Source organism: Caloenas nicobarica, chromosome 1 (genome assembly GCF_036013445.1).
Source record: "Caloenas nicobarica isolate bCalNic1 chromosome 1, bCalNic1.hap1, whole genome shotgun sequence".
Classification (NCBI taxonomy): Eukaryota; Metazoa; Chordata; class Aves; order Columbiformes; family Columbidae; genus Caloenas; species Caloenas nicobarica.
In genome coordinates this window covers 63,331,553-63,347,018 of record NC_088245.1, presented here as the reverse complement: position 1 = coordinate 63,347,018, position 15,466 = coordinate 63,331,553, and the positions used below count along the sequence as shown (strand labels likewise).

The window sequence follows — 15,466 nt, the reverse complement described above, 5'->3', positions numbered from 1 at the left end:
TCCAGGGGTGAGTCAACAAATTGCTTTATTAGCCCCACAGCCAGAGGATGGACTGGCCATTTCCACTGGGTCACCTTCTCTTGCCCCAGCCACACCATGCTTCATGTGGACCTGTCACAAGGCAGTGGGGGTGACAAGGAGGCACCCAGGGGTTTGTGCCAAGGCGTGTGCCAGAGCCCAGCAGCTGCCAGAGCGTGACTCGCTGTGTCCAGGAGCTGAGGACCAGGCTGATACTGAGGGACACAAACCCCATCAGAAAGGGTGGCTTCACAACAGGGCTCGGGGGCCCCTGCAGCACAGTTGTCAGTACAGATGCACTGCACACTTCTGCATCCTCTCTCACTCCCCGCCTCCATAGAGAGTCTTGTCTTCCAAATCCCCAAGTCTGTGTGCTGTGCTTCCTTCGCCTGCGCGGTGCAGATGTTAGTAGATGACAACTGAGGCATCTGTGTATTTGCAGCCACGGATCATTACCAGCTGTTGAGTCATTTGAGTCCCAAATTTAACTCACTGTACTTTGAAAAAAGCACATAGCGGTAGAAAATAACGGTGTTTATCCTACACAACTGTGGTCCTGCCATCTCAAAATAATCATTCTGCTGCTGAATAATTTAAGAAACAAAAATGGAGCAATTTAATACAGCAAGTGTAAGGAAAAGCTCTGTGATTGACATCTCCTAGGCAGTTATGAAGTAACTTCATAGCAGCTGACAAGAGGAGTCAAAGAGAAAGATAAACAAGAAGAGAAAATAAAAGACATTCTTTGGAGTTCATCTGGAAATACAGTGGGTCTCACAGGGCAGTAGGATTTCCATTTCTCACTAATGATCAAGGTCTCTATTCATTCTTCAGGATGTTTATGTGTGGTGACATGACCAATCATGACACTGAAGACTGAAAATATCTTCTGTGACTGTATTTATTCTTTCTTTTCCACAACATCCTTCTTTGAAAATCCAGCTTCATGTGCTTCTTTTTGAAAAGAAATGGCTTTAGAAAGCTTACATAAAATCTTTTTTTTTTTTCCATATGGAAAGGCAAGTGCAAATGCACACGTATGTGCAGAATTGTATGCATACAGAGCTTAAGCAACGTCATGTGATTGTTACTAAAATAGAGGTATACAATAAGTCTCTGCAATCTGAGCAATGAAGTTTGGCATAAATACAGTTTTTGCAAAGGCGTAATACCTTTTGCCAGTTTGAAAAGAACTTATAATTCAGAGAAAGTTGAATTGCTGGAAAAAAATGAGATGCCAAACATGTTTTAATCTTGTGGGAGATACTAAATTAATGATCATAGAATCACAGAATAGTTCGGGTTGGGAGGGACCTTCAAAGCTCATCTAGTCCAACCCCCTGCCATGAGCAGGGACATCTTCAGCTAGATCAGGTTGCTCAGAGCCCCGTCCAGCCCGGCCTTGAATGTCTCCAGGGATGGGGCATCTACTACCTCTCTGGGCAACTTGGGCCAGTGTTCCACCACCCTTGTTGTAATAAATGTCTTCCCCATGTCTAGCCTGAATCTACCCTTATTTAGTTAAAAACCATTACTCCTTGTCCTATCATGACAGGCCCTGCCAAAAAGTCTGTCCCCATCTTTCTTATAGGCCCCTTTTAAGCTCTGAAAGGCCGCAATAAGGTCTCCCCGGAGCCTTCTCTTCTCTAGGCTGAACAACCCCAGCTCTCTCAGCCTGTCCTCACAGCAGAGCTGTTCCAGCCCTCTGACCATTTCTGTGGCTCCTCCGGCCCCTCTCCAACAGGTCCTTGTCTTTCCTGTGCTGAGGGCTCCAGAGCTGGACGCAGGACCCAGGTGGGGTCTCACCAGAGAGGCAGAATCACCTCCCTCGACCTGCTGGATAACTGCAGAGGAACTTTAGAATTCAGCGAAAGTCCTCACAAGCCACTGTAAGAACTTATTTATGTGGATTGACCTCCAGATGGAGACAAAGGCTAGTTTGTATCAAGAGATGCCATAAATTTGTTACAAAAGTCTTTGAAACAAGCCTCAGAGGAACAAGGTCAGTCCTGGTCTGCCATGCCTCCCACACCACACGTATGCTCTTCTTCCTGCCTGTGCTTTTGGTTAAATTCTGCATTATGCTCTAAAGTGATTTAAGATCTTGAATTGAAATGAACTTGAGTTAATGTGCAGCGTTAATAGGTTTTAAATGTTTAAACCTCTCTAAGGCTCTTGATTGTTTAAAACCATCAAACACATTATAAGGGTGTTGGGGAAAGCAGAAAAGGAGCTGATGAAGGTCTTTATGGACCTGTGATGAGACCTAGAGCCCAGAGCAGCCGTGCAGGCTTTGTGCCTCAGTGCCTATCAGGCAATAATGTGACAAGGCCAAGTACTGAATATTAAGGTAGTAAGAGTTAGCTTGTTTTAAAAAATGCCGTCTTTCCTCAGTTTCAGTATTTGTTGGTCCCTCTTCTAAAACAGCTCTCTTCTACACGGTTTGTGGTATCCCTCATAGACAGAGTCGCAGGTTGTGATCTCTGGTCCCATTTTTAGGCTATGTTTCTGGGGCCTAAAGAGTGACTCTTCTTATGTATTTCAAAACCTGAACACTGATGAATACGTGCCCATATATATACATATATATGTATGTAGGTTCAGTGGACAGATAGAAGTCCAGTCCACATACCTGGGGAAGGCTGGAAGTGCTTCTTCCTGACCAACTAACCATTAGCAATTACCCTTTAGAAATTAGGATCACTTTCCTTTTGAATGCTATCTAATTTCCTATTTTCACTCAAAAAATAAACATTTAGGAAATTATCCATATTGGCATACCTATTCTTTGCCATCATTTGGGGGTTTAATATGATGTCAGAGTGGCCTGTTTAGCATTTCCAAGCTAGAAAACAGTTGCTCAGCTAACAGCATGACAAGGCTCACCATACATAATGCTTAAAAGGCAGAGCTGGAGTAGTGTGTTATGTCTTTACTTCTTTATGCTTACTGTGCACTGAGAACCCATTTTGCATTTATTTCTTAATGCTGGCACCCATTCTGAAAATGAAATAGGGGACTCTCTGGAAATATGAAAGAGCACCTACTTTCACCATACGGGCTTCCGTGAGTCACTGCGTATCTGCCGCTGAAATGCTCTTTTATAGTTTTTTGATGTAATACTCCTCAAGGGGAATCATAACACCCATCTTTGCATTTCCTACTTAAGTTTGAAGGCAGAGTTATGTCCTTCTCACAGAATACTGTTTTCTTTAGATTCCATTTTTTGCCATAGCTCATGAATTTTGCTGACTTTTTAGGTCAATACTGACAAATCTAGCCCTGAAAAGCAGGGAGCTTCAAGTTAACACGTCCATAAGAGGGTAGAGGTGGGGTGGAATATATAAATGTTTTTTTCAAACCAATAACACAGCGGTGCTACAGGGCATAGTGATTTAGAAGTAGTTTCTTTGTGGGTTTTTTGTTTGTTTGCTTGGTTGGTTGTTTTTTTGTTTGTTTGTTTTCCTGGAAGGAACAGCACAATGGGAGAATTCATTGTCAACTCCATAGCATTTGATCTCCATGGAAACATTATCAGCTGACTTCAAAGTCAACCTTCAAATGTGCTGGATTCCTTTTCCCGTGGTTTATTCCTGATGCCTAGATGTACATTTGCACAAAGAGGGAGAAATAACAACACAAGCAGTTCCAGCAACCTTGTACCTGATAACAGAGGAGCACTGGCATTTAGGAGGAGAGGAAAGGCTTTGTAGTGAGGTGCAGAGATCTCACAGTCTGCAGCAAAAGACAGGGCAACTGGTATATGTGCACCTATAAACTCATTGTTTCTCAGTTTAACTCAAATCTGTCTCCCTGAACTTGGCATACAGTAAATTAAGGAGTCAGCTCTCTCTGGCTTTTCAGCAAAAAGAACTATTCATATTCCTCTGTGGGTTCCTTTTAAGTCAGCTATACTGACTTGTAATTTTTCACTCACCAGGCCAGGAGGTACTGAGAGAAGTATCAGTACCTTCCAGAATTAAAAGAACAGAAAACCTAGCATAGTCAGTCTATGAAGGGCATGCAATCTGGTTTGCTTCTCAAGGATGTCAGTAGGTCTTTGAGGGGCTGACAGTGGTGAATTAAAGTAGAAGCAAAGTAGGGGAGACAGATCCAATAGAAATACAAAAGACTTTCCCGCTCACAGTCCTGGAAAACAAGTTAAATGTATTTTGAAATTCTGTGGTTGTTCCTTATCCCTTAATAATGTCACTAGGTCTTTGATCTGTTGCTGGCTTTTGAATTTTAATGGCAAGAGGCATCAAGGCCAAAGGAAGACAACAAAAACAAAACTGGCATTTATTATTGGGTTGGTTTTTATTTAAAAAAAATGTTTGCTGAGTTGTTTGCCAGCCTGGTATCAAAGAAGAAAGACTACACATGCAACAGAAGGAAGAGTAATACTGTCGTGATTTACTAGGCAGGAAGAATTCTTTACAGAGAGAAAGTGGAGCAAATTTCTATGAGTGGCAGGCCTTGTTGTTAAATGCAGAGGCTGAAGCAAGGCTTAGATTCACCTTCTTGTCTCCTCAGGTTGTCAATTTAGAAAAACAACATTCCCCTTGGACAAATCAGTGCTATGCTTGCTTGCTCTAATCTGCCTGGACAGAGTCCAACTGGCCACTGGAAATTCCACAGAAAAAGCAGCTGGGCCTGGCAGAAACTAGACGAGTGGGGCCATCCTCATTTCTGCCCAACCTGGCTCTTGCAAGGGTTACAGAGATGGGTCGTGCCTACGTACTTGTGTGGACTGCAAAGGTATTTCCTCTGCAACAGGAAATAAGATTTCAGCACGCGACCCTTTAAGAAGAGGTCAGGGTAATTTGTTGCTTGCAAGCATTCACATGGATGATGTAAACTTCATAGGAGTGGCCTGTGTCCAGTGGTCTTTGCTGAGAAGACAATTATATCTTATGTTGATTTCTGGCTATTATCTCTCTATAACTGTATAACTTAGCACATACAGAAAAGATTTTTTGGCTCCTATCAGGTCAGCTCAGCAAAATAGTAACAGACCTCTGAGCCTTTTGCAGCAAGGATCTTCAGTTCGCATTTGGTACAAACAACTGAAAGTTGTACAACCAAAGAGTCCTTTGGCCACTTGAAAAAATTAATAGATAGGCTTCTCTCCGGCACCCAAAGGCGAAAATATCCAAATCAGGTAGCTACCGCCATCACCGAGAGCTCTCAATGGCTCCTTTGGTAGTGCCTTCAGCAAAGAAAAGGATTAAATAGTCATGTAAGTAACTCTACACTTTCAGCCCTGAAAGTATTCTCTCTAAGAGTATTTTCAGTGGCACAAACTAGGCAATGAGGAAGAAAGCTGCACTGAAGTTGTTTGTGTTGTGTCTGTTCTCCAGTCTGCCTTGTCTTGAAGAACACCTGTCTGAAGACTTTTCAGCAATTTAAGGTTTCTTACAAAAGAAAGATTCCACAAGCCCTCTGAGGCTCCTTCTGAGGTTCCTTCTGAGAGAGGTTCAGTTTTTTAACTGGAAGAAAAAGACTTTAGGTGGAGAGAGGCAGAATGACCTGGTTGCTATTTATAAAAGAACAAATGCAATGTGGTGCATGGACTCCCCATGCCATGGGAGTTGGTGTGTGACAGGGCAAACCCAACCTGACCTCACAAGTTTCTCTTCAGCTCTGGCAAATGCTAGGCTGGGAAGCACCTGCCTGAGGTACAGTTTGATACTAAACTTACGTGTCTTGTCATCTGCCGAATCTGAGATGCGATGGAGTCCCTCCAGTTTGCTCAGACCTCCAGTGGAACCTTTCATTTAATCTTTGAGCCTCTGCCTGGGCCATCCTAAGAGGTCCATACTGCAGGGGATCCAACAAACCTGCCGGGACCCTCTGCCTGTGGCTGAGCATGGTGTCTGCCAGCACAGGGCTGGGATAATTCCACTAACCCTTGATCAGATTGCTGCTTCATTTTGACATTAAGAGAGCCTCTTCCTTTCTCTCCCTCCTGAATACAGAATCACATCCCACTTCTACAACTGGCATAATTTTTGCTACCTCCTCTTGCTGTGCCTGCAAGTTCATGAGCCATTATGTTTGCTTAATGGCTGTAGTCAAGTCACTTTATTATTGCTAAGTTATTTTGGGTGGGTCATAGGAATCGCCATTGCTAAAGTAATCAGAGGGTCATTAAACTCAGGCTTTGATCAACTCCTTTATTTCTCCCTATCCCATTTTATCAAAACAATGTGCTTTTAGCTAAGTAGTGTTGCTTTTGCCTTACCTGCCAACTCGTAACTTCAGAGGGTGCTTGCTCATGGCTGGTGCTCAACAGCTGTGCTGGTCCACAGCGTGGGTATCCACTCTTGGTGCAGTCTCATGCCCTGTGGGATGTGGTAACAGAAATCTCACCATGTGTAAATCTGCAGGGTGCTATCATGCGCAATATAGACTGACTGTTAGTTGTACTGGCATAGCAAAGTGGAGATCAGCCCTCAGCTGCTGTAATATTGTTCCATATTTACATGAGCCTAAGGGTGGTACCCATTAAGTATTTGCAGTTGTGACAGAGGATACAGAGTCCTCTGATGCCATAACATATTACAGCTTGTGCAGCAGCAATTCAATAGACAGGCTCTGCTGCTGAAGCAACACACAGCGAGCGCACAGCTCTGCTGGAATACGGATGCCGCTGGTACATTTGGAGGTAGGAGGCCAAAGGCCAAATGCAAATCGCATTCTGAGAGTGGCTATAATGCAATATCATAGCGCTAGTATAGACCCCACAGTTTACTCTGGTTCTTAGTATAAAATTAAAATGTATTAAGTTCCAACCCAGGTGGGTTTATGGTCTCACAAGGACACGGCACCGAATCTCTATCACCCAGTCAGACTTCTCCTTCCATCATGGCTTTTTCTGTAGGGGCAATTTTCCAGCAAATCCCTTGCTAGTCTGCAGCCTATCGGTGATGCTGCAAGCTGCTTCTGCTGGAACAGTACATAATTAAGCAATAATTTATATTCTATGCGTGTATGCACAGAGCAATAAAGTGTTCTCAAGAGCTGCGTGCTGCTGAGGCGTTTAATCCGTGCACAGAAGGAGTTTACTGCAAAGCTGCTCCCTCCAAAAGGCTTTCGTCATCACTGTGTTGGGAGGGAATTCAGTTTATTCTTTAATAATTTCATTTGATTGTGATATAATTTAAATAGCTAAAGGTACACACTCCACTTTAGGATCAGACCTCATTGTATTTGTTCGTTTGATGTACCTTGAAAACAGTAAAAGCTAGTAGGGCAGAGAGAAAGTAATGATAATGTTGTTTCACTTGTGAGATTTTTTTCCCCTATAACTGTATAATAAAAAGTTATGATAATTAAATAAACAGCACTCTTTCCAAAGACACTAGTGGCCACAAATTGCCATCAATGGCTGCTACTAGAATACTCTAAAAGGCAGAGATTCACATTTATTTGAGAACTGTTTGGTTTCAGAGGACATCTTAAAAACCATAGCTTTGTGTTTCTCTTTTTATCTACTGGTGTTTATATGTAATACTTCACATTTCTGCCTCTGAAAAAAACCACACACACACACACCGCCCCCCCCGCTCCCTACCCACCCCCCCCCAAAAAAAAAAGCAAGCAGAAGGGGAAAAGAATTAGAGTTTTTTAATTTGTTTTTTGATTTGTTTACTTTGTACATCTGACAGCACAGTTAGTTAATGAGTAATTTCTGCCTGTTGCTGGGGAAGAGAGAGGACAAATGTCACTCTATCAGACCTGGAAGAAATGTTTTCCAAATAATAACAAAAATGATTTATAGAGAAGTGGGTCTCAGATATTGGCTTGGTGCCCAGATCATTTAATTACTGACTTTTTGGATTTGATTCTAAATTGATGATGCCTTCTTCAGGTGAGGACAGCCACCAAAAAGTCTTTTTGCTTTCCTTTCCTTCTTTCCCTGAAGACCGTAGTGAGATGGACTCCTATAAATTATGTTTTGGTGAGATATGAAGCTTTTGCCCCTCCAGACAGGGTAGAGTGAAGAACTACAGAAATGACCCAACACATTTCCGAGCCAAGAGAAGCTGTTACCTGAAATTGGCTCCAATGGTGGTTCCAAGCAAAGGAGCGCCCATAACGTCAGCTCCTGTGTCACGGGGCAGGGGACGGCACTGGCTGGCTGAAGGGGTGGACACGGCTACGGTCAGACTCCCAATAGTTGTGTCTGTTTGCACACCAGCACCACGAAGGCTCATATTCACTTGCAGTGTATCTAAGAAAGGCTGCAGTTCAGAAAACACCATGAAGCCTGTGAAATCCCTCAAGCTCTATTGCTCTGGAAGCCAAGCCTGCAGGCTCTGTAGGCAAAGGACTTGGCTTCTGAAATGGTTCAGGTGGGCACTAGCGTGAGGCAAAATTCAAACATATTTGGTATGGATGGTTTGAGCCTGCTTGTGTTTAAATTGCTTCACTCACAAGTAGTTCTGCTTTCCCCTGGAGGTGAGGTTTGAAAACTGCAAACAGAGGCATGGCAGCCCCTTGCACAGCCCGGGGGGAGATCAGAAAGAAAAGGGACATTTACTGAAAAAAAAAAATATGTACTTGAAGCAGAGGCCCACAGGTCTGCTTGATGTAATGGTGCTTAAAAACAGCTACAGCAAAGGGCTCTGACTCATAATCCACAGAGGAGTAGGGTTTGACCAACAATGATGTTAGCTTTCCCAGCCATCCCTCTCCTGACCCCGTCTTCCCCTGCAACAAGGATGGCAGGACCCAAACCTTATACACATATAGAGCAAGTAAGTTCATCTCTGTCCTAAACAAACTTCTAGTCTAAATGGAGTCATTCAGTACAATGTTTAATATTTTTCTTCCATAATATATAAGAAGGAAAAGCAGAAGATAGCCATGAGGTATTTAGTAGCTCAGGTGCTCAAACCACTGTTGATCATCAGCCTGTTAGCAGGACAGGCATTGTCAAAACCAGTCTGAGAGGAAGGGCGGCTGTCTGATGAGGAGTCAGGATGGGGGGTTGACTACATGTCAAACAGCAGTTTCTGTGGCACAAACACGGCTTTACATGAAATTTCATCTCTCAGCTGCCTGAAGCATTTTGCAATGACATGTGAATTTCCTTTGTCAGAAACGCTGCTGTTGCCTTGTCTCCTTCATTAACGTTTCGCTTAGGATGATAACGTGTAAATCCTAGCACAAAGAACTTAGCATGTTCTGCTGCTACAGGAGATGGTCTTTATCTCTCTTGTCCAGCTCACATACCAGCACATCCCCCGTGAGCTCTTATTATTACCTGTCCTTCACATTCACATTCTATGTGCCATTACCATCGTGTAAGTGCCGATCCTTGAGCCGTCAACCTTCAGGTCTGGTCGTCTGCTTGGGCCAGAGTTATGAGAAGTGTTTTTCATAAAGAAAGAAAAGTTTGTATTGCTATGGCTGCCCAGGGATCTGTGGCATTATTGCACATCAGGGGTCATTAGATACCTCCCCGTAGAGCGGGGCACCTCACTGATGGCAAGAACCTACCAGGAAAATGAATAAGGGTTCAGTTTATTTTCTGGGGAGAGAAAGAATTCAGGGTTGGGGATACTCATGGCTTGCTGCAACCCTGTGCCTCTGTAGTGCCATGTCCATAGTGCACACAGTGTCACGGGCAGGAGCAACAGTGTCCATCCTCCTGCCATCCCAGCTCCATGTCTCACCTGGAACGGCAGAGGCTGCATTTCCAAGAGTAAGCTCAGTCTCTGCATTCCTTCCAACCATGAGTCTTTCACTATGATGGCTAACAATTGTGCAGTTTGCAAGGATGATCCTTTGTGTTATGATTGTCAGTTCATGAGGAACGGCTACCAAACAGTCCTGAGGTAGCAACCATACTCAGTTTTCATCAGTAAATCTCCTGGTGAGAGGCCAGATTAACTGCAAGTTGGAACTTCCTTGCTCAGCTGAATACAAACAATACATAGGACTCACATAATGGCCATAAAGATTCCTCTACGTGGTAAAATATGGTGCTTTTTTTGTCTGTAATGAATAGTGCTAGGGAGGCTGATAAACCTGTGCCATACAAGGCATCCTGCAGAAGCACTGGAGGGTGACTGGCTGAGGACCGTGCAATGCATCCTCTAATGTTGTGCACAGCAGTCATTATTTATCATCGTGGGATTAGCACATTCTCCAGTGAAGGGGCAAGATGGGGGCAGCATTTTTAAAGCAGTCTCATGCTTGTGATTTGCTTTATTCTCTATTGTTGTTACTTATTCTTTTTTATTGCTTGTTTGTTATGGGGCAGAATACCCCCAGCAAGGCAGAGTGCCAGTATATTGGACACTGTTCGAATACAAAGAATAAGCAATGTTCCTTATGTTGAAGAGCTTGTAATCAAAATAGGCAAGACAAAGCATGAAAGCGTGAGGAGTATTTGAAATCCAAAGCTATTTCCTTCCCTTTTGTACTTAGCAAACGCAGCTTCAGTCTGGCCGCACAGATTTTCCCACCCACCTCTCTAAACAATCTTATATTTCAAGAGAGCTGAAATTATCATATTCTTGCTAGCAAAGAGAGGCCTTTCATGTCATTTACTAACCACAGCCATTTGAAATGAGCCACAGAGCTTGATTCAGACCACAGTGGCTCTGATGGCTCCTTTTCTTTCTGATTCCACAATGTACTAGTAATGTGGACATGTCACACAGGGAACAACTGCATTCTTGCCAGACACCTTCAAAGTGACCTGCTTAGTGGATGAGCGAAAGGCTGTGGATGTTGTGTGCTTAGAATTCAGTAAAGCCTTTGATAGCGTATCCCACAGCATTCTCCTGGAGAAGCTGGCAGCTCAGAGCCTGGACGGGCAAACTCTTCGATGGATAAAGAGTTGTGGTGAACAGAGCCAAATCCAGTTGGCGGCCGGTCACGAGTGGTGCTCCCCAGGGCTCAATATTGGGGCCAGTTCTGTTTAATCTCTTTATCAATGATCGGGACAAGGGGATTGAGTGTTCTCTCAGTAAGTTTGTAAATGAGACCAAGTTGGGTGGGAGTGTTAGTCTGCTGGAGAGTAGGATGGCCATACAGAGGGATCTGGACCATCTGGATCGTTGTGCTGAGGCCCATTGTATGAGGTGCTACAAGGCCAGATGCCAGGTCCTGCACTTGGGTCACAACAACCCCAGGCAGCACTACAGGCTGGGGGAAGAGTGGCTGGAAAGCTGCCTGGCACAGAGGGATCTGCGGGTGTTGATTGACAGCTGGCTGAACATGAGCCAGCAGTGTGCCCAGGTGGCCAAAAAGGCCAACAGCATCCTGGCTTGTATCAGGAATAGTGTGGCCAGCAGGACCAGGGCAGTGACCCTCCCCCTGTACTTGGCGCTGGTGAAGCTCCACCTTGAGTCCTGTGTTCAGGTTTGAGCCCCTCACTACAGAAAAGACGTTGAGGTGCTGGAGAGAGTTCAGAAAAGGGTGATGAAGCTGGTGAGGGGTCTGGAGCACAAGTCTGGTGAGGAGCAGCTGAGGGAACTGGGGCTGTTTAGCCTGGAGAAAAGGAGGCTGAGGGGAGACCTGACCGCTGTCTGCAACTACCTGAAAGGAGGTTGTAGCATGGAGGGTGTTGGTCTCTCCTCCCAAGTAGCAAGTGACAGGACGAGAGGAAATGGCCTCAAGTTGTACCAGGGAAGGTTCATATTGGATATTAGAGAAAAGTTTTTCACAGAAAGGGTTGTGAAGCAGTGAAACAGGCTGCCCAGGGAAGTGGTGGAGTCACCATCCCTGGAGGTGTTTAAAAGATGTGTAGAGATGAGGCTCTTAGACACATGGTTCAGTGCCAGAGTTAGGTTATGGATGGACTCAATGATCTTAAGGGTCTCTTCCAACCAAAATGATTCTATGATTTTATGATTCTATGATCCTGTGTTACTGGATAACCTAAGTGACATGGTAAAACATGGAAAGGGGCACGGGGTTTCGAATCAAACAGTCTGATTTTTGAGTAAGGGATTCTGGGAGGAAAACCTCCCCATTTATTCTGCTCTGTGCTTTGTAATAGTGTAGGACATCTCTGTAGTAGGCTCCAGAGCCTACTTTTGCAGAAGGCTTTTGCAGAAGTCCAGACCACTGACCGTAGACTAATGGGGTACTGATAAGAGGCATAGTACCTACCGCAGTAACTTGCTGGTCCTGACTGGTACCCTGTGGCACTATTATAATGTGAGTACTTATGAGTAAGCTGAGCCATCTGGCAGCTACATGTAGCATTAGGGGAGAAACCCAGAGTGTCCATGTTCCCTGACCTTTACAACAGACAGCACCTGCAAGTGGAACTCCAAAACACATTGGAGAAAAGACAATCCAAACAGACAAAGCAGCGACCAGAAGAGGGAACAGAGAGAGGGCCTTGGTGGTCTCACGGCAGGTCCATGATGGAGTTTTGCCTGCAGATTCTAGACCTGTGTGATGTTCCTATTAAGTAAAGAAGGTGGGTGTGGTGGAAAGTCCACACATTTTTGGTAGTGTATATATGTTCCTACTAATGGCCCCAGTTTCTGAGCCTAATCCAGGCAAATTCACCATGTAATCTTACCTGTCTCTTCAAAGTGGAGAGTGTAAAATCCATTTCTTCAATGCAACAGCAACTAAAAAAAGCAAAGCAGCAAAGAAACAACAGGAGAAGTGTTGCAGAAGAGAAGCATGGGGAGGGGCAGGAAAGAGTAGAAGGAGACAAGGGCACCAGAGGAGAGGAGCTTGACACTAAAACCAGGCTGGCTGCGACTGCTTTAGAGGATCATGGTATCTTAGGGATGAGACTGGGAAGAGTAGGAGATTCCTCTCCAGCAGCTGCTGGTGAACAGATGCAGGATGTGCCCCACAGGCACCACAGGTAGCTACTGATATGTGCATGAGCACACACAGGACTGGCCACACGTGTTACTACAGCACACGTCCTGTAGGTTGCCTTCTGTGCCCAGGACTCTCCGTGAAATTCAGAAAGGCCCCCATAAGGAGTAATTAGAGAGGAAAAATAAACTACCAACTTTATGTTGACTTTAGTTGTTATCTCTTGAAACAGGCGTGTAGCATCTGTAGCTATCCATTATTTGGTGTGTGGGTGGCAACTGTGACATTTCAGGAGCTCAGAGTTTAGCTTTGATGAAGCTGGAGGCTGAAGATCAAAATTAGACTCATCTGGGTGGGCTAAGGTTCAGCCTCATCTGATACCGGTGTCTTTCCATAACACTTGCCACATGACAGACTTATGAAGCCTGCCCTCGCAGTGTTCTCAGGAAGAAATGAAATATTGCTGCAGAGATGGAAAACAAGAACAGGATATTTGGAAGATTTCCCCAACACTGCACAGGGCATCTAGATTGGGACTGGAGTCACGCAGAGTCTATAATCCAAATTTCTTGAGGGATTTTAAGATTTTGACAGTGGTATTTCAAAGTGGGGGTGTATAATGAAAGGTTTTAGATTTTGGTATAAGAAAAGTCTGAAAAAAATCTCCCAAGTAATTTCAAATGTACCTTTCAACAGAGCCAGAATATGTCAAGTATTTTGTAATATTTTCTTTTATAAAATCCGTCACCGCAAAATTGAAATTAAACAAGAAATTCAAGCTTTTTTTTGTCCCCAAAATATTGAAACGTGATGACTCACTCTCTGTTTGTCTAAAGAAAAATTCCAGAAAAATCGGTGGTTTCATGAAGCATTCTGCTTCCCGAGGGACTGTTCATAATGAAAAAAACTGTTCCTGTTGAAGTTTCTCCATACAGCTCTGCTCAGCACCAGATCAATATTCAAGGCTCTGGTGGCACTCTGTTCTTTCCCTGTGGAGCCACTAGACTAAGCCTCTTTCTCAATATGAACATCTTCCCTTAGGTATTTCCTCACTGCTTGCGCCAGATCTTCTCAGGCGGCTTGGAAAGTGGGTTGTCTGTCACTCTTCTAACTTCTCTTTCTTCTTTTTTTTCCCCTCCCTCCTTCTCCCCTTCCCGCTCTCCTCCAGGAACCTTCTGCATCATTTCACTGTGCACCTGTGTGGCTGGAATCAACTTTGAGCTCTCCCGCTACCCCCGCTACCTGTACGGACTTCCCGACGACATCAGCCATGGCTATGGCTGGTCCATGTTCTGTGCGTGGGGGGGCCTGGGCCTCACTCTGATCTCTGGCTTCTTCTGCACTCTGGCTCCTTCTGTCCAACCTGTCCCCAGGACCAACTGCCCCAAATCTAGACCTGAGAATGGGACAGTGTGCTAAAACAAATAGCAAACAAATACACACACACATACATATATATATATGTCTATGTATACCTATACATGCATACATATATATATATATATATAAAACTATATATATATATAAAATCTCAAATTAATGCCAGTGCCAAGGTAGAGCTGAGTCCAACACGGCACTCACATCTCCACCGGACATCTGTGTTGCTTCGTTCTTTCTCACAGCAATGGGAAAGCTTTTCTCTCACGTGGCTCTTCCATCCAACTCTTAACTTCAGCATCATACCTTAGAGGCCGAATGAACATACAGTCGCACCAACTTACTGCCATTTGGGAAGGGGAATAGGGAGTCCCTGTGGGGGATCTGGAACCAGGATCTGTACAGGACATGGAGGGTGGGGTGGGTGGGGGACAAAAAGTCTGTCCATTGCAGCCAGAAGGGAAAATGCAAACAGCAAGCAAAGGAACAAATCAAGCATTTGAGCCAGCTCTACAACGTACCTCCTCAAGGCCAATATCAGAAATTTACCCACTTTATTTTCCTTTCTTAAAACAAAATGACAGAAGCCTGCCCTGTCACTCTTTTTGAGGTTTTTTTGGGGGGTTTTGTTTTTTCTTGTTTTGTTTTTTTCTTAAAACACAGAAAATAAAATGGACAGAACGTGTGGGGGAAAAGCAGAAAAGCATTTTCTCTTTGCCTGCCAAACTTTAGAGAGAAGCGAACAAGTGAAAATAATAATAATAATAAACAGATCTAACAAAATAAAACCAGGAAACAACAACAAAAAAAACTACATGAGGACATCTCAGTGGACTTTCCAACAATGCGGTTTTAATCTTCCAGCTGCCTTACATCCAGGCTCACAACCGAGGCTGAACTGCTAACATAAATGCAGCAAAGGCCTTTTGAAAATGCTGTGATACATGTGTGCATAACTTTTTTTTCCCTCTTCTTCTATTTATTTTTTTTAAGAGAAAGAAAAATTCAAAACATTGCAATGTGATTGTCCACGAAACCACCCATGCTGTGTTTGTGGCCCCAAGACTGAGGCACCGCGACTGCAAAAGCATGAGGAAAGCCATCAGGTCTGAGACAGCGTGTCTCCTCCGGTGGATTTCAGGCTGGTTTTTTGTTTTCATGGAGCATCTGAGAGTTCAGGATGGTGGATCCCAGGGAAGACCAACCAAGGAGAAGGGAGGTGGGGGGAGCCCTGGCAGTAGTTCTTCCCAGGTATTTGCTGGAG

The 15,466-nt window shown here is 44.2% G+C and overlaps 1 protein-coding gene across 1 annotated transcript in view; it reads left to right on the top strand.

Moving 5' to 3' along the window:
- The window catches only part of TMEM178B (transmembrane protein 178B), a 222,801-nt gene extending 208,557 nt beyond the window's left edge, over nt 1-14,244 (top strand). The window contains exon 4 of the mRNA XM_065641701.1: nt 13,994-14,244. Within this exon, the coding sequence (XP_065497773.1) occupies nt 13,994-14,244 (251 nt within the window). The remainder of the gene's footprint in view (nt 1-13,993) is intronic.
- The last annotated feature ends 1,222 nt before the right edge of the window (nt 14,245-15,466 follow it).